Source organism: Furipterus horrens, unplaced genomic scaffold, assembly GCF_987537825.1.
Source record: "Furipterus horrens unplaced genomic scaffold, mFurHor1.1.pri manual_scaffold_3, whole genome shotgun sequence".
Classification (NCBI taxonomy): Eukaryota; Metazoa; Chordata; class Mammalia; order Chiroptera; family Furipteridae; genus Furipterus; species Furipterus horrens.
Window position 1 is genome coordinate 11,376,840 of NW_028327173.1, and position 24,752 is coordinate 11,401,591.

A 24,752-nucleotide genomic window follows, 5' to 3' on the forward strand; every position below is an offset into this window, starting at 1 on the left:
AGGACCAAGTCAGGTAACCCATGTCTTCTGTCCATAGGTCAACAAAGGAGGAGAGGTGGTGAGTAACTAGAAAGTCTACAGGATGCACCAGACCCTGAGGGTGCCAGTTCCTCTCAGCAGAGTTCCTCTCTGTTCCGAGCAGCCCCCTTGCCAGCAAGCAGAGACGCATGGCTTCCCAATGAAGGCAAAAGGAAATGGTCTCACCTCAGGCTAGGGGGCAACTGATTCCCCCCATCTCCTGGGAATCCCCTTTTGTACCATGCAAAACGCTCAACACTCACCTTGCTAAGCAAGTGGCAAAAGCTGATTCAGGGACGTGAGGTCCCCAGACCGGAAGGAGCCCATTGCACTTAGTGTTGGCGTTCTGGAGGGCGGCACTTTCCCACTCTTCCCGGCCTCGAGCCAACCTGCATGGGGAGGAGAGCAGGGGCGAATGACTGCTGGAGTTCAGTTGGCAATCGGGCACCTGGGCAGGTGGGGAAGGGGCTGTACTGCTATGGAAGGAAGTTAGCGCACGCTCCCAACTCTATAGAGAATTAGCCATTTGTAACCCCGACAGAGCAAATGCAGTTCACTGCTGCAGGTAAGTAACACTGCTTTCACCAGCCGTGGGCCAAAACGCCATGTACCTTTCACTGGTCATATGGCTAGAATGGGTGGGGGGCCTAAACAGTTTAAGGCAGAACACCCTACCCCCTGGAGACTAAGGAACAGCACTAAAACTTCTGGCTGGCAGTCCCACCCCTCCAAGTCCAGGGCACGGGACAGGCTGCCCACTTCAGTGAAGTCAGAGTTCTGGAGCTGAAGAGCACGTGATGGGGAGGCCTACTGGAGGAGCCCGTCCGCGAGCGCCGGCGCCCACCTGACGGCAGCCAGGTGGCAATCGTAGTGCACGATGTTGAAGTGGGACACGGTGCTGTAGCCCTGCTGTTTCCGGGGCTTGTTCTCCATCTCCTCCAGGGCCACCCGCTTGGTGAAGGTATAAATGCCCAGGACCTTCGTGGGCTACGGTGACAACAGAACAAGGAGAGGTGAGGAGAAACTCAGGGCAGGCTGTGGACGCAGGAGAAGTAGAGCAGAAGGAACCCGAGTGTCTACCCTCCAAGGAGAGGGGGTGGTGGCCAGCACCCCAGTCCCCTGGGTAAGCTCTTGGCTGGGCACAGTGAAATGAGTGTGGGAAGCCACCAAACTAAGCAGATGCTATGCAGATGGAAAGGCAGAAATGTAAGTTTAAACTGTTCTTTTCTTTTTGCTTCATTTATCTAAAAATGGAGAACAGAAGTACCTTCTGGATAAGTCACTTGCTTTTCAAATATTATCAGGTAGCTCCAGAGTCTGTGTTACATGCAGCAAGACTCACAAGGTTTGTGGCCCAGGGTCTTGCCCTTTGACAGCTTGGGAGCTAAGTCATCAATTCAAGTTGGAGAGAAAGGAGGACCCCTTTTAGGCCTTTAGGGGAACAACAGGTCACTTGCTACTCTGCTCCTTTTAGATATAACTCTAGTTTCAGGGAGCGTGATCTCCCCAGGTGTCCTGAATGGAAACAGCATGATGTTTTAAAAGCCCAGGATCCTAGCTCTGTCCCGTGACCTTTGTTCTCTCATACACGGACTGGGACTTTTTACAAGTTTAAAGAGAAAATTACGCAGCTGATATAAAGCTCTGGGCACAGAGCCTAGCATAGATGGAATCTAATGAGTGGTTGTTGCCTATAATCATGGTGATGATGAAGATTGATGTTCGGATCAGTGTGCCTTCCTGCCTTTAAAGAACAGTGGCCAAGAGGCAAGTCTTGGCCAATCTCAGAACAAAAAGGCCTGCAGGCGAGGGCTGCCACCAGAGCAAGGGAGCAGGCTGCGCCTCCAGGCCTGGAGCTGTACCTGGAACTTGTACCCCTCCCTGCAGATGCAGCACGTAAGGCCTGGCTCCTCAATCAGCTCTTCCATCTGCTTCAGGAGCGCCGTCTTGGTCACAACCTGGCCCTTTTCGTTTGTCTATTGGGGGAACCCCAGATGACATGTCAGAAGGGGATTTCCACAAACCCTCCACCCTAGCTTGGGGACACTTGGGGACAGGGCTGACCCTCCACACACACTAAAAGGACTGCTGCATCAGAAGGACATTGCTTCAGTTGGCCTCTAATGAGGGTAAAGACCCAGATTCTCCTGCTATTCTCTTCCTACAGGAGCCACTGAAGCAGAGGAAACCAACTAGCTGCAACCCTGGCAAGTTGCCACTTGCCACCAAGAAAGCCCCTTCTTTATGCCAGCAGTATCAGCTCTCAGCTGCCAAGGCCGTTGCATTATGATTCATGTACTGTTCCCATGGTAGTTTTAAAACTGCTGACACTCAAGTTTGCTGGCCTGGAGGAGGCTCTCATAGGGCTATTGCTTCCCCCAAGGCCTCAGGACAGTGAAAACGGCGCAGAGCCCTTCGCGTGCAGACCCGGGTTCAAAATCCTGCCAACCACTTATGAGTTATGGGCCTTGGCCCATTTATATCACCTCTCAACCTCAATTAGTTCACCTGCAAAATGGGTATGATAATACATCACAGAACACACGAAGGCTTAAATAAAATCTTACAAAGTAAGGTGCCTAATCATAGTGCTTGGCATATAGTAAATCCTCAAGGTTATTATCACCGTTTTTACTGTTTTGTGAACTCAAGTCCCCTAACTGCTGAGTCTCAACTGTGTCACAGGACAACAGTAGTCACAGCTCTGAGCGTTGCTGGGAACATTAAGGAAGGAGAAGAGCCCAACACACCCAGTTCCTGCCTCTTTCTCTGTCCAGCCTTCATCTTCACCATCCCCAACCCCAGCTCTGTGCCACGGCCAGCTCCTCAACAGTGGGGCAAGAACGTGGGGACTCAGGGAGCGGCTTTACCGTCATGCCGAGGGTGCCCAGAGCCTTCTGCCTCATTGCCATGGCCATGCGCTTCTTCTCCGCCCGGGTCTCCCTGCGCGCTGCGTCAATCTTCTTGTTTACGTCAGGGTGCTCCCGCAGTGCCTCCAGCAGGTTCTCTGCCAGGGTACCAATGCCCTCGTCGCTGGACACCTGCTCCAGTTTATGGAGGTTTGTGATGGAGTCAGTTCCAATCAGAACCTGCCAAGAAACGACCAGAGAGACGCAGGCCTCCAGTTATGTACACCGACATTCTTCCCAGGAGCTTCAAGTTTCAGAAAAACCAATAGAATGTACACAATCTCATGTCATCTGGTCAAATTCCATCAGATCCTTTGATTCCACTTTGAGAGGTTTGGACAAACAGAGGAGAGTCTGGCTCTGCCACTGCCTTTGACCCATCACTGTGCTCTTTAGCTTTCGCGTCTCTATCTATAAAATGGGGGTAACGCCAGGGTTCCTGTGGCGACTGAAGTGAGATAACGTGTAAAGCATCCAGGCACAGTGAAAGGGGCTCACGGAAGACTCCCCAAAAAACAGCACCTAACGAGAGGCCTGAGTGGCGAACTCAGTGACTGTACAGAGCAGTGCAGGCCCTTGATGTCCATAGGGACTGTGCTAAGGTCTTCATCTAGGGTTCTCTGGGTCTCCCAAACTAAGGAGCACAGGACTTTTCTCCACCTCAGGATACTAGAGGCACAACTACAAGTGGGACTGGGAATAAGAAAACACTTAAAAATATATATTAACGCTGTGCTTCAAAAGGCTGGCAATCAACGCACTATAGTACCATGCTCTGAGCTGGCGTCAAGAGTGTCAGGACGCCGAAGGCAGGTGTCACCTGAAAAAGCGCTCCTGGTGCGCTCACTGGAAACAGCACCATCTCCCTGGGGATCCGCACCGCCCACATCATGAGTGAATTAATGACAATCTCTACATATCGACAATGAACTGAAAACAACAAAGTCAATTTGCAATGTGAAAAGCTCAGGACTTAACTGAGATCACTCACTATAGCTCATAAACTGATTCTTATAGTTTCAAATTTGTGCCTCGGCAAAATTACAGGGTATCTCATGTCTCAAGTTCCTTAACACCAAACCCATAGTTCAACGGCCTATTGAACTATTCCACGGGTAGCCTACACTCAGCACTCTGGGGGTTTACTGCGTGTGAAGCTGTGTTTTAGGTGCTGGGGAAATAAAACCCGTACCTTCCCGAAGCTTACGTTCTAGTTAGGAGGACAGACCAGACATTGAGTCGAATCTAAGGAACTCTCTCCCGCCTTCCTTCAAGTCTTCTGGGGTCTCCACCGCCTTCGTGGCGCCAGCATTCACCTGGTCCCCCAGCCCGGAAACTGAGCAGAGTCCTTGATTCGAGCAGCTTCTTCACTCCCCACACGCACTCAGCCTCCCAGTCCATTTATTCTACCTCCCATATCCCTGCTGAATCCATTCACTCTCCACCTCACTAACCGGTCTCCTCAGCCTAGCACGGCACAGGTTCACAACGGGAGCTAAATCAATATGTGTTGAAATAACAGTGAATGGCCAGAAGTAAGAATGCCAAGTACCTAACTAGATAAGCCTTATTCTAAAGAAAGCAATTCAATTTAGTAACTAACAATAAGCTTGGCTATCAGCAGAACTGTTCCAAGTTTACTGTGTTGCCACTGGCTAATCACAGCTCCGCCCCTTGATTTATCCACATTCAAAATACAGATGTTGCAAGGACAAGGAAAATAATGTAAGACTATGTAGGAAAAACTATCTCCACAAAGATGTACTAATTATGACCATCTCCACTGAACTGAACAGAAGTTTAGAACAAGGGGGATTTGGGCAAGACAGATGAAAGAATCTTGTCCGTAACCAAATCATTAATACGTTTCTGAAATGAGTTATCAGAACTGATACCAAACGAGAATGTGGAACTGTATTCAAAAACCCAGCCCAGAGGACTCTAAAAACTCAACATTAAAAGAAAAGATACAAACAGACATTTCCCTGAAGATACACAGACGACGCATGTGAAGAGACAGGCGTGCAGCATCACTAGCCTTCAGGGAAATGCAGATTAAAACCACAATACGCTGTCACTGCACCTCAGTCAGGGAGAGAAAACAGGGGCCCCCCCAGCGCCGCGAGGAAGCAGAGGAAAAGTGGACTGCTGTGCACTGCGGAGGGGTGCAAAGCGCTGCCGTCACTCTAGAGAAGAGTTTGGCAGTTTCTTGTCAAACGAAGCCTGCAACTAGCAGTTGTAGTCTAGGCATTTATCCCAGGAAATGAAAGCTCATCTTCACATAAAAAGCTGCACGTGAATGTTCACAGCAGCTTTATCTGCAATAGTCCCACACTGGCAACTAACCAGAAGTCCTTTAACGGGTGAACGGTCGAACTGGCTGCGGCCCATCCACACCATGGACGCCATTCAGCGACGAGGAGGAACAAACAGTGTGTACAACGACCTGGGTGGATCTCCATAAAATTATCCCGATTGAAAAATGCCAGCCCCCGAAAGGTCACATGCTGTATAATTCCATTTATATAACACTGCTAAAATGACAAAACTATAGAAATGGAGAACAGATCAGTGCCTGCCAGGGGTCAGTGCTGGGGGCGGGAGACTGTGCGACAGGAAGGGCCCTTGGGGTGTGGAAACTGTCCTGAATCTTGACTGCACCAAAGTCAATATCCTGGTTGTGGTACTTACTCGTCTGCCAAGGTGTTACCATTGAGATGAACTGGGCAATGGGTATATGTGTATATGACTTCTCTGTATTATTCCTTAACAACTGCATGTGAATCTACAATGATCTCAACATAAAGTTTAATTTAAAAAAAAAAAGGCCAGCCTGGCCACCTTCCCAGGCTAGTGGGGAGCTAAAGGGAGGAGCAGCCAAGGGCCTCTCAGCACCAAGTTTCCAGCTGCCTGATGCACAGCAGGAAACAGCAGTGATAATACTACAAATGTCCCAGTGGCTGTGGCCCGCCATCGAAACTATGTTACACTAGGACCAGCCATTTCCTCGCAGTTCCACTGCTGCTCAGCTGCCCGTGAGATAAGAAAGGCCCACGGAAGAATGAGCTGGATGAGGAAGTCACAAAGACCTTAATCCTGTCCAAGGAGAGCTGAGCCAGGCAACCTGAGATTCTCTGCCGCTCTAGGAGCTGCATGTATTAGGGCAGGTCATGTCTCAAGGCTAATCCAGGCGGTTATCACCATCAGTCCTGGGAGAAGAGAGGACAGTGTGTCGTCCCCTCACTCTACATGTCCTGTCTCCAGAAGGTCTACATGTAGGCTGGCTACTCACCTGGGTGGCAGGGTGCTGGATGGCCAACCCCCGAAGAAGCCTCAAGATAAACGGCAGGGCTGGGCGAGACAAAAACTTTTTCCAGATGTCAGCATCCAAACTGCAAAGCGAAGGAAGGCTCCTTAGCAGGTCAGAAAAGCAAAGGCTACCTAGAAACCAGCTGTTGATTCTGGCTTGTGACCCTCCAAGAGTGCCACAAAGAATCACGAAGGGCCACGCAGCTCAGCTGGGAAGAGAGATGAATACTCTAAACAGAAACCGAGGGGCTGTCGTCCTTTCCCCGGAGCCCCAGGGGTCACCTTGGTGGTTTCCAAAAGAGGAGGGAGTCCTCCAAGGAGGGCAAAAGGAACAACTATGCCAAGACAAAGGAGGAGAAAGGAACCGGGAAGAGGGGAAGGAAAGCAGTCGCTTTGCTGGAGCCACTTCTTACTTCTTGGCACTGGGAATGTGCTTCTTCATGTAGTCAAGTGCATTCTGGGTGATTCCCTTCTGGAGAATCAGATCCTTCAGCTGGTGCCCATTGCTGTTGTTCTTGATGCCGGCTGCTATTTTACAGAAGCAGTCCAGGAAGACTTTATCATCGCCGCTGTGATCTTCATCATACCTAGGCGGAAAGAGCGAAGAGTCTGAAGGTGTGAAAGGGATAAGACAGCTGAACAATCTTCAGCAGTCTGTCGGATCAAGTCTAAAGTCCTTAGCACGACCGAAAGACCTGCTGATCTGGTTCCTACCACTCTCCCTCTCGCCTGCTCTGTCCCCTGAACTCAACATTCTCTTGTGTTTTCATGCTTTTGCACACATGACACCTCCCCACCTTGTCATACCCTCTTCGCATCTTACTTCCACTTTGCCTTCTCTGCTGAGCCAATTTAATACAATACATTTTAATTATAGAATCTCCAATTAGATCGAGCCCCTTAAAGGGCAACCAGGCTGGCACACAAAAATCTAACAGAAATTCCAGGGACGCTTCCTCAGTTTCCCAGAACTAGTTCGGTGCTTTCTTGGGGACTATCCCTTTACTATATGAAACGCAAGCAACATACTTATCGAAGCTGCAGTATGGTTTGAACCGCTCCACCAAGATCTGCATTTTCTCCACCTCTCCAAAGGAGAGGTACGGGATGATGCGCAGCAGGCCCTGCAGCACACTCGGATTGGAGCGGACAAAGGTGCTGTTGATCTGGTCCAAGAGCATCACGAGCTGATCTTTGTCCCCTGTCAGGAGGAGGTTGCCCTGCAATAGGAAAGAGGACGGAAGGGTCCTTGATAGGGCCAGAACTTTGGCCACAGCACTTACATCAGTCATCAGAAGCAGCCCTAAAAGAACTGTGTCTCGGCACATTCTGGGGAATAAACAGCCTGAGTTCCACTTGATAAGTTAACTTCTAAATTTCTGTGATGGCTCTGTTAATCGTCTCAAGTGATCAAAATATACCAATACTATCTCTACCTCCCCCAAGAGAACGTAAGCTACCTGAAACGCATCCAGTCATATCTCTACCCAAAACATTAGCACCACTAAGAACGGAGGGAGGCAATAGTGTGTAGGTAGAGAGAACCTGACTGGGAGATGGAGACCTGGGTTCTAGGCCTCCAACTACAGAGCATCCAACTACGTAACACTGAACAGCTCACTTCGTCTCTCTGGGCTGAGTTTCCTCAACTGTGAAATGAGGGGCTGGACCAAGGCCCCTGTCTATCAGCTGGAACATGCCACGATTCCATTAGTGAGCAGCTCCTGAGTGAAAGAATATCCTTAGCAGCCCTGTTCCCTCTGAATCCACAGACTTCAGGCTTCAGTGCAATGTCACCATTAATTAGCTGAGCCTCGCCATCCCTGTGAGCTGAGCAGGTCCACCATTCATGGTTGACACAGACACAAGCGAGCCCGCCACTGGCAATGAGACAGGGCGGACTCAACGTTTACAGACAGGCAGGCCGGGCTCACTCACCTTGTCCTCACTCAGGGGCTCGGCATTGGACTCATCCAGAATGATCTCCATGATGCTAAGCACCTGCTCGGCCACAGCTGCCCCGCCGCTATCCTTGCTTTCCTGCTCGGCTACCAGGGCCTGTGGGAGGGGACACAGTCACTCTGGGGGGAACAACACAGCCACTCATGCTGATGGAAGCTGCTCCTCACAGACGCCCTCCGTGGCCCTGATTCCCAGAGACCGCGTGTGTGTGCGCGTGCGCACGTCCACGTTCTCAGAGTGAGACGAGCATGTAGGCTTCTGAGGATAGTGACAATGTGATGTTCCAGGCTTTTCCCTGGCTGCCCTGAGGCGAGGGGCACTACTTTTCCACTGGTGTGTGGTCTGGAGCGTTTTAAGAACTAACTTCCTCTGTCTCTGCTCCAGGAAGGGGACAAGGAAGCTCCTGGGTGTCATGGCAGCAGCATGGGGGTGAGCCAGCAGGAGGAAAAGGGACAGCCTGAATGACCGTGAATGGGCCTCTGGACCAGTCAGACAGACAAAGCAAGGGCTTGAAGAGGCCACAAATCCATTTCCTCTCAGTCTAGAGCTGAGCTGTCTCCCACCCAGGACTTCCAAGTCTCAATCCTCATCTTTTGCAGCCCACACTCTTTACCAAGTTTAGAGTCCCCAGCATGACGTTCAAAGTGTTCATTTCCAGCTTGACCAGCTGCTGCCGGTTGACTTTCACCTTCACACAGTAACTGAACAATTTCAGCAGCACCTGCTAAGAAAAGCCAGTCAAAACCCACGAGACCATCTGAGAGTGCAGATGTGGGGACAAGCAGGGGAGAAATGTTTAAGAGAGGTTATGTATAATCAGCAGGTACTCCTCCTAAAACCCGGAAGACAGCAGAGAGAAGTAATTCTTAAGGGGGCATGGTAAGGCGGTTGGGATCTCATACCAGGCGCATATTTTAAACAGCAGTGCTCTCTAGGAGTAGCCCTCGTGGGCTGGGTAGACCTCTAGCATCTCTACAACTATGGCAGAGACACCAGCCTAACAGAGCGGGTGATGGTCTGCTGTCTTGGGGGAAATTCTAGTACTAACTCTTATCTAACAGTCAACAGGAGGATTCCAAAGCGCATGGCCTGTGGGAGCTCAGAAGCACACAGGGCCACTTAAAACATGGGCACAGTACTGCATGTTCTCACACCCACTGGAAGTAAAAACCAGTGTGGTACTTGTGCTGCCTTTGGAATCCTCTACTCTTTACTAATGAGATAGATGAAACACCAAACAAAATCCTACAAGAAATGAAAGGTTACTTTAAAAATCCATTTCAGAAGAAATATGAGTAATAGACACAGTACAGGTTTGCTAGGAAAAGACAACGAGATGTTGGTTCCACGGGTCACTGAGCGGGGAGGGCAGAAGGCTGCCACTGCACTGGTGTTTTGGGGGGGCGTGCACCAGGAATAGAGCGGTGGGGGAGGGAGCCTAGATGTGGGGGGCTCAGGAAGCTGCTAGGCCCTTCCTTGGCTTGCACTGGTCCACGGCTCCATGCTGCCCTCTAGGGTTAAACAGCACAATGACCACAAACTTTTTTCCATGGGGGCCTCTCCCACAGAAGGCTGGTCCCACCGTACTGCCTCCAACTCACTGTTAGAAGGTGGCGTCCCTGCTTGAAATCTTTGATCCCTGCCAGTCTGTTAAGCATGCACTCCAGGCCCCCACACTGGGCCATCACACCAGCCATCTTATACACTTCTTCTTCATCTTCTTCTTCATCTGGGAGAGAAGGGAAGCCGAGCAGAAACAGAGGTAAATGTGAAGGCGGGAATAAAACTGACAGTCCTCTTCCAGGCTGATAGCTATTTTCCCTTTTCATATCTCTAATAAAGACATAGCCAATAAAAGGAGTCGATATTAGATATTAAACTACCTCACTCTCAGCTGTTTAAAATATTCAAGTCAATTAAAATTATTTACTCAAATACGTGAAAATATAAGTACAGCCACCATTGCGGGGAACTAAACTAAAAGTAAATCTGACCTCAAATCTGTTGCTAATTGCATTATTTTCCCCAAGGTTGGCTTTTTTTCTCCCCAATCCCAGAGGTACCTGATTCAGGCCATAACTACCTATATTCTCCCCTCAGTTCCGATCAGAGGTACAAGAGAGTACGTGCCCAGAACACCCCTGAGCCCCAGGGCAAGAACTGTTGAGGGGCACCAAACCTCAGAACCAACACACAGCACTTATCTGTGGAAAGGGCCATACCTGTGGTGGAGTCCAGGGACTCGATAAACTCCTCAGTGGCATCACCAAGCAGCCCCCGCATCCGATAAACAATCCTCATGGGCTCTCCCTGAGCATGGGAAGTTGGAGAGAGGTGCTCGTAAATAGGCCCAGAAAACGCAAAGAACTAAACACCTGGTCTTGCTTAACGCCTCAGCTACGTGGACAACTTCTACTTCTCTACAAGATCTGAACCACAGAACCTAGAGTCCAAATGCACTGCATTCACTTAGGGGGAAGAAAGCTAACTTATTTAGTGTCTATTTAGGCCAGGAATTGTATGAAGTACTTTATAGACACTATCTCATTTAGTTTCATTAAAACTCTATGTAATAACCCTAACAACTATTATTTATTGTTTTACTCTGTGCTAAGTCCTATGCTAATTAAAAACTTTATATTACGCTTTTGTAAAAGGTTAAAAGCAGCTTGTTCAAAGGTACCCAGCTATAACCCCAGGTCTAATGCCAAGCCTGCGCCTCCTTCAGGAGCAGAACTCTGACCAGTAAGGACCACTACCCAAAGAATCAATACAAGGAAGGTCAACAGGATCAAAGAGCTTTGATTCAAATCTCAGGAACCAAAAGCAAGAAAAGACTATACATTGATCTCCTCTAACCTGATGGAATAACGAGGAATAAGTCTTTGGTAAATTAGAAGATTATAGAGTTCTGTAAACTGGAGGACCATGAGCATTCACTCCCTGCCAGGTAATGAGTTAGGCACTATACCAGTTGCATTATTCTCATTTTGGAGATGAGAAATGGGTGCTTGAGGTCATACTCTGTGAAATGATAGTGGAGGAGAGAACCTGGAAGTTCAGTGGGAACGAAGAGAGAAGACAGCCACAGACCATGGGCAGACTCAGAAGACAGAACAGGCTCCAGCCAGCAGCTAAAGAGATGGGCCGTTTATCAGGGAAGCAAGCAGGGAAGTGGATGAAGCCCCAGATAAAAAACTGCCACAAACTCTGGGCTTTGGCAGAATGACCCCTCAGTGGGTCGGGCACACTAACGTGAGGATCAAATGATCCTCAATGTCTACCATGCCTCATGGTTCAAAAGGGGTGATGCCTGTGTGTATTCTTTGGGTTCCACACCACCATTTACAAGGGTGCCCACAGAAGCTTGATCTTAATTCTTTATGTGTACCAGGGATTAAGTCTGTGCCGATCTGTCTTGATGCTAAAATGTCAGTGACGAGACGCACTGGATGGGGCCGCCTTCTGCCCATCCCTCTGCCAACAGCACTAGGTCTGCCCAGCGGGCAGCCATCCAACAGTAAACAGTGTCCAGGATTCCCAGCACAGTGGGGGAAAGGGAGAAGCAAAAATATGTACAAAGTAAAGGCCAAAATGTACCAACAGCACACTACCAATCTGGTTTCTTAACTCTACAGAACTATTTACGAGTAAGTCTAGAAAAGCGCTTCACTGGTACACTAGTTTGCTGCAGCTATTTCTTTGATTCATTGACCGAAAACCCCCTTGACAGGGACGAGAGATGAGAAGAAATGGGCCAGCAAGAAAGAGATGAAGGAAAAGGAGAGGAAGGAATGGAGAGGTTAAGAAAAGAGGAGGGAGAGGGGAAGCGAACTAGCTAAGACAGACTTCCTGAGCAGACAGCTGGCATGAGGCGGCCAAAAGGACTAGAGCCCCATGCTTCCTTCGCCTCCCTCTGCCCGCCTCAAGAATAACTGCCTGTCTGAGCCTCAACGCCCCAGCCAGCGAGACAGAAATCACGCTTCCCTGACATGGCCACTGGGAACACGTTCTACGTTCTGATAAGGGCGCAGGCCCCAGAGAGTCGGGCAGCAACCTAAGTCACGAGGTGCCTGTCTGTGAAGGATACAGACAGCAGGTATGCCTGCTGCAGTGCTCCTGAGACTCTGCGACAGCTACACGCCCCAGAGGAGGACAGGTGACCGGTGTCCCACACCCCACAACCACGACCAGGGCAAGGGCAGACAGCTCCAGAGGAGCTGCTACAAGCTGGGTACGTGACGACTGACAGTGGCTCCTCCTAGGTCAAGTCTGCGCACATCAGAAAGTAAAGCCACACCTCCAAGCAACAAAACAACAAGCACATACCTCATTCGTGGTACACCAGACCTTCTTGTAAACCTCGGCCACAGGAAGGTCCAAACTAATGATTTTGTTGTTCACTAGAAGCTGAACAGAAAAGTAGATGATGCTGTTATTCCAGGTAATTGTAAGGCAAGTACATTCCAAGATCAAAGGGCAATTCACAGCAGCGGCTCATGATTCATAACTTGTGTGTCGAGGATCACTTGACTCTCCCTCTCTAAAAAATGCACATGTATGCACAACACACAGAATTTTGTGCACAATTTCATGGGTTACAAACACCCTTTAACCCAAACCATGGACTCCAGGCTAAAAATCCCTGCTCAGGACCTTCTCTTAGCCTCAATCCATTTCAGGCTCAGCACCAGAAAAAGCCATTTTCTCTGTTTTACCCAACATGCTTTTCACTACATATATAATAACTCCAGACCCTACATGTTGTCTACCACAAGGTACCAGACACAGGGCCGTATATTTGCATAAGAGCTAAAGTGAAAGCATTTAGGGAGATAAACTGGGAATCACTGGGATGCCTCTGCCAGAGCAACAAGAATAATTTTTAAAAAGTCTACGCCATGACAAGCTCGCTAACCCTTTGCTTACCTCATGGCAGACATGGGGCAGAGCCCTTCATAGGTTATCACCCTTTACATCAGGCAGGTGGGAATAGCTAGCCCCATTTAAAGATGAGAAAGCTGAAGCAAGCTAGCTGCCCAAGGTCAATTAGCTACTAAGGGAAGGAACCTGGATTTGATCCCAGCCCACACTCCTAACCATGCCAGCACTGCCCCATGCTTGTTACCTCCATCCCACTGTCATCTTCCAGGAGAGCCACCAAGTCACAGTCCTGGCAAATCTTGTTCTTTATATCCCTCATAAGTGGCCCGATGCCTGGCTCATTGCTACTGTATGGGTTGCCAGGCATCCTGCCCTGTAAAAAGTCTTCTTGTTGGGGGTCCTTCTCCAAGGTCACAAAGAACTCAGTGACTTCATTCTCCTCCTAAAGGACAGAGCGGAGGATGCATTAGAAGGCATGGCAAAGGCCTTTTTGATTTACACCATGTTTCACGCACACTCTGAGGGAAACACACCAGACTCAGCCAGCTGCTTCCACATTTAAAGATACAAAGAACAGGAAGCTCAGGGCGATTCAAAAAATCCAAATATAATTCAAACAGCCTTAAATACCAAACATCTCCTCTGAAACCCAAGGGAAGATTAGGAGAGAAAGCCTAACAAAATAAGCAGATGAGGATCGATGTATAAAAGCTGTATTACTGAAATGAGAGAGGGGAGCTTCCCTCCACCTGCTCATCTCACGTGATGCTGACCAAGCTGGGGCCTGGTGACTTTGTTCCTGGTGGCCCTCAAGTCAAGAAGAGGGTCTTCTCTGTATTACATAACATCAGGCATGCCCGCCCCCAGTGATCTCTCGTTACTAACTGGGGATACTGGTGTCCTGCATCCCTTCTCAGTAACAGGAAAGGGTCTTTGGATCACACTATGCTTCTCTATAGCTCAGGCCAGGGAAACAAATATGTATGCATGTGTGCACAAAATGGGGAAGAGGGGACAGTGAAAATTTCTTTATACTACAGCTCAATGTTGTTCTTTCATAGCATACTGGATTGATAAGCAATGGGATTTTGGCAATGGCAGGTTAGACCTAGTTTAAAAAAAAAAAAAGTTAACCATGACTTTATATCTAGGAGATAAGACCAAGGAAGGTCTCTGGATTTCCATCATCAGGAACAGGAAAATAATGAGGTTGCTGCTTGGTCTATGTCTGTCTACTGCTTTCTGAAATGTTAGCTAAGTGGCCCACAGCTGGTAAGATTGCCCACGACTATAATGTATTACCGAGAGGTTTCCCTGGGAGCCACAGGCAGCACCCCTGCTTACAGGATAGATGATGCTGCAGAGCCTCTCAAAGATGAAGACAGGAGTCCGGTAGTCATCCAGGTTGTAGCGCTTGGCTGTCTCAATGCACACAGCCATGAAGGCCTTGGTTTCCGATTCTGTACCTGCCAGAAAGCCAAGTGGCCAAGTCAGTTAGGAAAGCAATCCACACACAGAAACCAAGATGATGCTTTAAATGAAGCACCATCACTAGCAGACTCTTTATGCCTGGTAAGTCTTTAAATACCCTACATGGTAATATCAATAGTTCAATTGGAAACCTGAAGCTGATAGCTTTTTATACTCAGACCACATTCTACTTAAAAGCCTCAATGCCCAAGTCAACACCATGCATCACGGTTAGTTGTATACTTGTCTTCCTCTCGGAATCATAACCTCATTCTCTTGGCCAATATAGACACTCATAAATGTCAAATACTGGACATTTCGACATGATGCTAACTATTCCAGTCAAATCTAAGGGAAGTATAAGCCTCATTCTAAAAGGTTCTGTAGATTGCCTTCTGTAAGCCAAAGACATAACTTCAAATCACAGGAGAAGAAGAAATATGCTCTTGAAAAGGGTCCAACTGACAAGGTCATGAATCAACTGAGCACGGCAGAATGAAAATGGCAAGAGAAGGCCCTTCACGTCTGCCAAGATAGCAGACTATGTTCCCTGACCTACTCCTCACTTCCCACCACTTAAAAATAACTAGCAAAGAATCAAAAGCCAAAATTTAAGAGAAACCAGAGAGGTTAGAAAAACACTGAGGCTGCTTTTGCTTGAGCTTTGGTTTCCATAGTCTGTCAAGATTTGAGAGCCAGATACAAAGCCCCAAGTTTGCCAAGGTGGAAAGTCTAGCAGGACTGCGCTGCACACACATAAATCCAGTACCCTAAGAGACCTCCACCTTGGTACACCGGTCAACTAGAAATGATTCTCCCTTTCACCCTAGCAAGTAACTAAGAGGATATTGTCTTCCCTTAAAATGCGGCAATGCGTAGAGGGGGAAGTCTCGGCGAGCTCGGCCGCTCACAGAGGTCTGTGACTGGTAATACCTAAGAGGTCTGAAAACCCCAAGTTTAGAACCTTGTGGAAGGGACCAGGATGGCAGTGCCTCAAGACGCCTCATGGAAACAGTTACAAATCTTCTCTAGAAAACCCCATCTTTGACTCAGCTCCTGAAGAATCTCCACAGATAAATCCCCAAAACACAGTCAAAAATCACAAAATACAAAAACAAAAAAAAACAAAAAAACAACAACAACAACAACTTAAGGCATAGTAAACAAGAGCCAAAATAACAAACACCAGAAACAGATCAATAAATATTTCAAATTTTAGAATTATCAGGCACAGAAATACATTTGATATGTTGAAAGATTATAAAAGGGATGGAGAATGTCAACAAAAAGAACACAATGGGTAGATTAAGCAGGTAACAGAGAGTACAGAAAAAATTAATGAACTGAAAAATAGAACAGAGGAAATCATCCAAAATCAGCACAAAGACACAATGAGATGAACTCTATGAAAGAGAGGTGAAGAGATAAGGATGACAGGGCGAGTGGCTTAGGATTTTCCAGAATCAACGAAAGACACCAGTCTGAGAACCCTGAGCTCTCCCTGCTCTGAGCACAATGTAAACAGCCCACACTGACTGAACCCCGCTCTGGGGTTTCACAGCTCCAAAAACCAGTCTTCTCTCAGGCGATGTTTCGCCTCCTTCCTCACTTGACCACGTGGACGAGTTTGCCACCCCTCCACCGGCCCTGCGGAACTCGGGGAAGTCAGACCAGTGCACCTGGGCGGACTCAGAGGGACAGGGGGTCTTGGGCCCCAGGCCATGGGGCAGTGCTACCTGTGGTCATGTCCTCCAGCATCTCCAGCAGCATATCCTGGGTCTCATCGATCAGCTTGGTCCTCTGCACCACCAGCTTCCTCAGGCACAGGTAGCCATTCAGCACAGTGCCCACCAAGCGGCTTTTGAAGTGCCGTTTGATGGATTCCACCTCGACAAAGGAGGAAAGGAGGCCTGTGGGGACAGGACAAAGGCGCTGCAGGGGCTCTGAGTGAGCATATAAGCAAGGAAGGCCCGTGTCTTCAAAAGATTATGAACAACTCAAAAGCGGGGAAAGCCATCTTTGTGCTCGGCACCGAGCAGGTGCTCAGTGACGTGTGCTAGTCAATAGAGAGGAGGAGCTCAAAACTGGAAACCCACGGAGGAAGAGAAAACCGTAGTGCTTAAATGTGCACCGCGGTCAACACGTGAGGGAAGAGCCAACCTCGTACCCAAGGAACTAAGGGTCAGTCCCCAAATCACACCCAGGGTACCCTAAAGGCAGGGCCAGGCAGCGGTTCTCTCTACCTGTGAGACTCTTGAGGGCATAGCCCTGCTGCAGATCAGTGCTCAGGGTGGCCTCCTCCAGAGCCAGCAAGCGGGCTATTTCCTAAACAGGACGATAAGCACAGTTAGTGTGACAGCACTGCCAACGACACTGGTCGCCTCCACCACCAGTCCGGGAGCCTGCAGCACCAACCGAAGACACCGTGTGGTCCTCATCGTTTTATTCTAACGGTCCCTCAAGCTGAATCTTTGCACAACTGCCTTCCAAGAAACCAAGGACAGCTGCACTGATGTTAAGGGATTTCTAAAAATTGGAAGAGTCTAAGCGTCCCCAACAGATTGCTATGTCCTTATGACAAACGCAATAAAGTCATAAGAATAATATTTTCAACAAATATTACTTCTCAGCACAAAAAGTGTGTATCAGAGAAAGAGTTCACTGAAAGAACTAGGGAAAGGGCTCTCCAGGCTGCAGGGTGGGATACCTTGGTGATGAGGTTGCCCACGTAGGGCAGGACTCCCCGGGCTGCCAGGTAGACTTTCCAGTGGGCTGAAGTGATGAGCTTCTGGTAGAGAGCCAAGTACTCAGCGGCACACTCGCCAGCTATGCTGAGCTCGTCCAGGTAACTGCCATCGAGACAGACGGGGCACTGTGAGGGAACTCAAAGAGCCCCCATGGTCTACCAGTCCTAGTTCCTCACGCCCCATCCGCCTCTCACATCTTCCACTGTCCTTCACTCCCCCTTCCTTCTACGTGGGAGGAAGGGCCCCTGAGAAAACCCAAACTTCCCACTTGGGAGCGCCCCACACTTGGGAAGAACCCAGAGCACACAACGGGGAATGGGATACGATGAACTATACCCATTTAGAATAAGTACCGAAATATGAATAGTGGTTGTCTGGGCAGCGAGACTGGCTTTCTGACTGAACGACTCAGAAGGCAAGTGCACCGCAGAGTGGCCAGCAGTGCAGGCTTTGGGATTCGACTGCCTGAACTCAAATACTGCCTTCTGGTGGAGAAGTTAATTAGCCCCTTTAAGCCCAGGCTGCTTTGAGGATTAAATGAGATAATGCATGCCAGGCATTTATATGCTCGTGTGCTCCTACCACTAAAACCCAGCTTTTTAACACATTTTTGTTTCTGTGGTCCTCCACATGGGACGTGATGACTTAGCACGCAGGCGCGCCTCCCACCACCCTGATCTCCGGATTCCCTGGGGAAAGCAGAAAAGGCTCTCAGTGAAGTCTGACCACTCTCCCCTCCCCACCCTCAAACAGTACCTGGTAAGGAGGTCAAGGACCTGCTGCTTGCGGCTGGGAATGGTGGCTAGAGCTTCCACGATGGTACAGGCTGCCTGCCGGGCAGCCTGCGTCGCTGGAGTAAAGAGCACCTGCAAGGCGCAAGAGGGAAGTCCCTGGCTCAGATGACAGCCCTTCACCAGGCCCTGAGCAGGGCAGTCAACTAGCCCGCATCCAGAAGTCCTCTGGGCACCTCTCCAGAACCAGGTTAAAGGCAAAAATCACACCCTAACACAAGATCTGATGGCCACAGCCTGGGAAAAATGTTGCTAAGGAGTATTCTTCTTCATGGAGATTTCCCCCATCCAGCACTTTGGAAAACATACCGAAGAGGATTGAATGAGGAAAAAAGACAAGCGGGTAGTTTCCTTAGCAAAGACTGCTATAATGCTCTTTTGGGGACACCTATATGCCAAGTATTTTTCATCACTTTAATCCTTGAAGACACTGGCTAGAAGGAAGCAGGAGAGGACAGCAGAAGATGCGAAAGACGGGAGAAGCAAAGGCAGCTGGAGGCGCTGCAGCTCTGCCCCATTAAGTGGTCGGGGGAGAGCAGGAGCAAGACAAGTTTGCAGAGAGGGCAGAGGAGCTCTGCTCTGGCCGGTCCCACGTGCTGGTGGCTGCAACCAAGAACCTCGGCCTGCTCTTCACGGGAAAGTGCTCGAGACCCGGAGCCAGGGCAGCAGAGCGGGGCCCAGGGACGGTGGGCGCTCACCTGCCGCAGCCAGTTGTTATGGCCCAGTTTGAGGTCCAAAGGGGGGGTCCTCTTGCCCCGACGACTCAGGAACTGCTTCCACCTCCACACGTACTTCTCAGTCAAATAGAGATGGTGGAGCTCTAACTTGCCTGGGGACTTCCCATTGCCCTCTGTCCCTGGGAGGCAAAGGGGTACAGGGAGAAGTAAGGAAAAGAACGTGTTAGGAAAGGGCACACTTTAGAGCTGTCAGGATGGGGGTAGGAAGGGCTGATTCCCCAGGTCTTAAAGAGACAAACACACCTCTGATTGGAAGACATTTCTTCCAGGCTTCATAGGATGCTTTGGGGTCTCTCTTGAGCCACAGTTGCGCCTGGGCGTGGATCTCATTGCAGTACGGCTTAACTGTGGTGAGGGCCTCCACAGGAACATCCTGCAAGGGGACAGCGGACCCAGGGAAAAGTGCGTGAGGGCACACCTGAGCCACAGCTCCGACACAGTGGCACCGACACCCCAAGGGAACATATGTAAAGGCAAGAAGATCGGAAGGATCACTAATCATGTCTCTTATGCCCAAATACAGGTTCCTGTTAAAGCTTCTGATCCAGTTTGGTGGTAGCATCTCCACACCAAGCTTAAGGTCACTGATTCTGACTGTGCAGGTTAAGACATCGCTGGCTCCCTACAGACGATCCTACAGCCACATACACTAATTCCTATCCCCAGGCTGGTGTACAGCTGCCCAAAGATAAATCTTCAAGTGGTCGCTGAGCAGCCTCCAGAATTTAAAGAGCATTGCTAATCAGAACTCCAAGCCAGTGGTTCTCCAACTTTTTGGCCTCAGGACCTCATCACACTCTTAAAAAATTATTGAGGACTCTAAAGAGAGTGGTTCTATCCATGGATAGTTACTGTATTCAAAATCAAAACTGAGAAATTCTTAAAATATTTATTAATTCATTTAAAAATAAGAATAAATCCATTACCTATCAACCTAAATGACATTTTTTATATTTTCCAAAACAAAAGTAACCTAGAGAAAGGAGTGGTGCAGTTTTATATTTCTGAAAATAATTTAATGACTGCCTTAATAAGATAGCTAAACTCTCATGTCTGCTTCAGCCTTTGAACAGTAGTGATATGTTGTTTTGGTTAAGCATATGACAAACATCTAGCCTCACACAGATATATCATTAGAAAAGAGAAGAATATTTTTATACCATTTCCAAGTAAGTTTCAATTTTTTTTTCCTTGCAACTACACCAAATTCAACAAACTGTAGGTCCTTAAAGATTGGCTGCGATGTGGAGTCTGAAACCGATCGATAAGCCTTTCGTATTCCACTACACAAAAAATTCGTCTTTCACCCACGCATGATCCTGTCACATGCACTAGTCACTTGGCAAATACCGGCTCACTGAGTTGTGCCAACTCCTCTGTAAGTGACAGGCTCACTTTATCACTCGTCAGGAAATTGCCTGCCCAGGAACTGGCCGCCTGTCAGTCGTCCTTGCAAGCACAAACGGGTTCCAGAAAGAGCGGCTGATTCAGCTGGCATCGCGGACAATCACGCGAGGGCCTTTCTTCAAGACAACACTGCACTTAGGTGTAAAGCAGGAGCGCTTTGCGCGTACTCCCCAAGCTGGCCCACTGAACAGTAAAAGGCTGAGCACTCAAGGAATCAGCACGGCGTCACCAGGAAGCCCCTGGCTGAAACGCCCGGCAGAGAGCCCAGGCCGCTGCCACCGCCCCTGCCTCTCCTGCCGAGTAGGACGCTGGCAGTCCCACCAGCACGGGCTCTGCACCTTCACGATCTGTGGGCTGCTCTCTCAAGGCTAAAACTCAGCAATGTGTGACAATGGACGTGGGGGCTTGCAGGGTAAGAACTCTGTGGAAATCTTCCACCGCACACTGTGGAGAGAACGACAGTTAGGTGCGGCTGAGGCTCGTCTTTTCAATCAAGGACCAATCTTATGTCCTGCGAGTCAGCTCTGAGGGGAAACAAGCCACCAAAGGAAAGGAGGGAAGGCACACCAGTCCCGCCTTTTCCGAGGACTGCCTGGGCACACCAGGACAAGGGAAGTGTAGTAACGTGTTCAACGTCAGCTTCCTCCCTAGTACTCCCCACGCAGAAAGCAACCTTCCTGCAGTGAAGCTTTGTCTCCCCTGAAGGGGCTCCGTCATGATGGAGCCCAAAGCAGAAAGGCCCGAGAACCACAGAGGCGGGCCGGAGCCAGCGAGCCCGAGGCGCGGCCGCGGGAAAGAACCATGGCCGCATGTGCTACAAGCGGTACAAGCAAGGCCGTCTGTGGCTCGGCTCATTATTTTAGGATATAAGAATTTGACTTCATTCATTCACTTATCAATGATTTACTGACTGGGCCACTCCACGCTAGATACCACACTATGCACTGGACATGAAAAGAAAAAGGTTGGTAAGGCAGTCCCTGGATTCCAGGAGCTTGCAGCCGGCCTAGCAGAGAAGTGGAGCTTCCAAGCAGCTGTCAACAAAGTGCAGGAGAGCATTCTAGGCAGAGCAGACAGCACACAGCCACAGCCGACATTTATTAAGGACTAACTTGGGCCAGACTTTGCTCATGAAATCATTTATTCTTCGCAACATTTCACGGTGGAGACTCTAGTCCCGTTTTACAGATGGAAAGAGTGAGGAACCTGAGTTAAATAACCTGCCCAAGGTCACCGAGCTAGCAAATGAAGACACCGCCGCACAACACTGCCGCACAACACTGCACGGCAGAGGCACAGGGCAGGAGAGAACGCCATGCCGCCAGGGGCGCTGCAAGTCCCCTGATGCGACAGCAGAAAAAGGCAGCCCTCTGTGGCTAACCACTTTGTCCTACACTTCTGTATTGCCGTGTTTATTTGACTCCCGACTTTCCTCTGAGAAACCTTCCTTCTCAGAACTCCCAGCCCATCTTTGTTGAACTGTGGCAAAGGAGGCCACGGCGCCCCCTCCCTGGGTCCGGGGAGCTCAGGGTGGGGCGCAGCCGCCCTGACCCTCCCTCTGGGACACCCCGCCCAGTACCTTGTTCTTCTTGCTGGTAGGAGCAGGTGGCTTAATCAGCTTCTGTAAGATCCGCAGGCACATGAGGGTGATGTTCTCAACAACCACGGGGGTCTTGATGTTCACAGCCATGAGGAAAAGGCTGAGAGCTAGGGTGCGGCAGGAAGGCAGAGTCACGACCACAAGCACCTTGCAGGGGCTCCCACAAGGCACCCCAGCGTAGTCTCCCCCGCCTCTCCCGTCCGTGGCCGGGCCTGCACCATGAGGCCTCCGCTCCCTTCTCTGAGAAGCCCCTAACTCACCACAGCGCAGCCGGAGCTCCCAGCAGCTGTCCTCCTTGGAGATGGAGTCCGTGAGCAGCAGCATTTCATACTGAAGGCCGCTCGCCTGAAGGGCCAACGGGGAGGGGCGTGAGCAGAGAACAGTCAGAGGGCTCACTCCCAGCCCCGGCTTCTGTCCAAGCTCTCACCCGGGGACAACTAAAACTTTCCATCACCGGAGAGAGAAAGGAGAGATGGAGGCCCCTGTACGCCATACGGCCGACCAGCCACTTCCCCTTTCCCTGGGGCGCTGGGTCCGACCTGGGAGCATCGACCTGGGAGCATCACTCCGGGATGTGGGCTCTGCCAGCTGACATGCTGCCCAGTCATCACAACGGGACTGGCAGGGAGGAAGCGTGGGAGTGGAGGAGTGAGGGGGAGTCAGAGGGGACGCCTGCCCTGCTCACCAGGTCAGGATTGGCCCAGTGGCCCTTCAGAGCCGTGGAGACTTTGCCGATAATCAGGTCGTTCATTTGCTGGGTGGCTTCTGGATTGTCTCTGCACACGCAAGAAAACAGGGTCCTATTATTCACCACTGGCTGTGTCCCGCCTTCCACTGGGAGGAGCCCAGAGACAGGGAGGCAATGTCCAGGCCCCGCAGCCTCCCGGGGCCAGCCCACAGTCAGCCCATGGCACCGTGGTGTGCAGTGAAACACGCTGTCACGGCGCCCTTCTCGGGGGGAGACCCTGACTGGGGGACGGGCAGCACCAGCACAGGGGAGACACCCTCCCAGTGCACATCCCAACTGCAGAGCCCTCAGCACCACGGGGCGCAGCACAGTCCCCGGGTGTGGGAGTCCACGCCCAGTACCAGCCACAGCTCTGGCCGCATCTTCTCCGACTGCCACCACGCTTCGTCTCCCACAGGCATTCCTGTTTCCCACCCAGGCCCCTTTGTAACAATGTCCGTGTTAACAATAACAGAAAACATAGATGGTACTATGTCGCTTTCTTGCTTTCCAACATTTTCTGAATAAAACCCGAAGTCCTTACAATGGCCTACAAGACCCTTCAGGATGTGGCCCCCAGAGACCGCTCCTGAGTTCCCGCACCCCTCTGTTTCCCCCCAGCATCCTTCGCTCCAGCTACACGGGCCTCCATGTTGCACCCCCGCCATTCCCGGCACAGCCCTGCCTCCCAGCCTTCCACGTGTGTTTCCTACGCATGCAGCCCATGCCTCACACACCCGCATAGCTGGTTCCTACTTCACACAGCTCTCTGCTCAAGCATCACACCCTCTGCAGCCTCGCTGGACCACCCTGTCCTTCGGCAATCCCTCCCACAGCAGGGTCCCCACCCAGCTTTACCTCTCACCCCCTAACTTGCTGACCCTGTGCTGTGGACTTATCTGTGCCCTGCAGGTCTCCCATCTAGAATGGAGGCTACAAGAGGGCAGGGACTTGGTCTCGTTTACCGCGGTATCCTCAGAGTCTAGCACAGTGCCTGGCATTCAGCAGGTGCTCAATAAATATTTGCTGAGTTTAAGCCACATACTCAGTAAAGAGCCACGCTCAGCTCTGGGCAGTGTATGGGCATACGCTAAGTACTAGCAAATACGAGGTATTACTCACATGAATTATTTCATTTCATCCTCACCATGAGCCTTTAAGGTATTTACTCTCACCAGTATTTTTCAGATGAGAACATGGGCTCAAGGAGTTAAGGAATCTGTCCGAGGCCCCCAGTACAAAGTACCGGATACTAAGGCCAGGGCTTTCGGATCCAGAGTCCAAGCTCTTAATCACTACGCCCCGCTGTTCCACTGTCTTCTTGTGGGTGAGTCTTGAGTCCAAGTGCGCAGTCCCTCCCTTCTCCTCCCTCACCAGAACTCAGAGACCATTCCCTCCGGAAATCTCACTGGAACCAATAAAGCACAGTATAATCCAAATATACTATTTCCCCAGGGTTTCAAACACTCCTTAAGTTCATTTCTCTGCACCCGGGACAGCTTCCCATTTTCTCCTCTATAATGCTTGGCACCCTCTAGTGCTCCTGCCATCACTGCAGCCACCAACCCCAGTGTTGTAGGAACTACTATCCCTGTGATGGTGCAGGCTCTGACCGAGTTAGGAGGCACATGAGCTGGCGGACCTCCTCCCGCATGGCTGCGGAGCCTCGGCGAAGGTTGTAATCGAAGAGCTCCCGGATAAGGCCCTGGGAGACCAGGATGTGCCTCAGGGCTGGGTTGGAGGCCAGGGCCCGGAGTAGCGTGATACAATGCTCAGTGACGGCTGAGGCGCAGCCATAGCACTTGGTGGAGGACGTGTGGCCACAGCCCAGGACGGACAAGGCGCGGTACTGGCTGGCAGTGAAGGTGGGCTGCACGGAGGTCCGGGATGACTTGGTGGCCGCTTCCCTCTGCTGCAGGTCATATTCCAGCAACTCTTTGCGTGAAGCAAAGACTTTCTGAGATAAAAGGTAAAGAAAGAAATTAGCAATTAAAATAAGGAGGAAGAAGCAGCTAACTAGAAATCAGCTCTGGTTTAAGAAAACACTTTACATGTATTTCTCATTGAACCTTCTTGATAACCCTACCCGTTAAGATACTCTGTCCCCATTTTACAGAGAAGGCAACAGGCTTAGGGGGGTTGGTCTGACCGAGGCAAGTGGCAGAGGCAGAATAACCTCTGATTGCAGGCC

General features: G+C 50.2%; 1 protein-coding gene across 3 annotated transcripts in view; it reads right to left on the reverse strand.

The window, feature by feature from the left end:
* Positions 1-24,752, reverse strand: part of UBR4 (ubiquitin protein ligase E3 component n-recognin 4) — a 123,115-nt gene that overhangs the window by 11,172 nt on the left and 87,191 nt on the right. For all 3 annotated transcript variants that reach the window (XM_090268694.1, XM_090268693.1, XM_090268692.1), the window contains 24 exons: positions 24,175-24,518; positions 22,520-22,610; positions 22,095-22,179; positions 21,814-21,941; positions 19,071-19,200; positions 18,789-18,946; positions 18,056-18,165; positions 17,260-17,401; positions 16,796-16,877; positions 16,289-16,462; positions 14,427-14,548; positions 13,327-13,524; positions 12,528-12,608; positions 10,421-10,508; positions 9,800-9,927; positions 8,812-8,919; positions 8,175-8,294; positions 7,266-7,456; positions 6,650-6,823; positions 6,220-6,319; positions 2,889-3,107; positions 1,881-1,994; positions 863-1,005; positions 282-407 (listed from right to left, as the gene is read on the reverse strand). In XM_090268694.1, the coding sequence (XP_090124820.1) occupies positions 282-407; positions 863-1,005; positions 1,881-1,994; positions 2,889-3,107; positions 6,220-6,319; positions 6,650-6,823; positions 7,266-7,456; positions 8,175-8,294; positions 8,812-8,919; positions 9,800-9,927; positions 10,421-10,508; positions 12,528-12,608; positions 13,327-13,524; positions 14,427-14,548; positions 16,289-16,462; positions 16,796-16,877; positions 17,260-17,401; positions 18,056-18,165; positions 18,789-18,946; positions 19,071-19,200; positions 21,814-21,941; positions 22,095-22,179; positions 22,520-22,610; positions 24,175-24,518 (3,356 nt within the window). The remainder of the gene's footprint in view (positions 1-281; positions 408-862; positions 1,006-1,880; positions 1,995-2,888; positions 3,108-6,219; positions 6,320-6,649; positions 6,824-7,265; positions 7,457-8,174; positions 8,295-8,811; positions 8,920-9,799; positions 9,928-10,420; positions 10,509-12,527; positions 12,609-13,326; positions 13,525-14,426; positions 14,549-16,288; positions 16,463-16,795; positions 16,878-17,259; positions 17,402-18,055; positions 18,166-18,788; positions 18,947-19,070; positions 19,201-21,813; positions 21,942-22,094; positions 22,180-22,519; positions 22,611-24,174; positions 24,519-24,752) is intronic.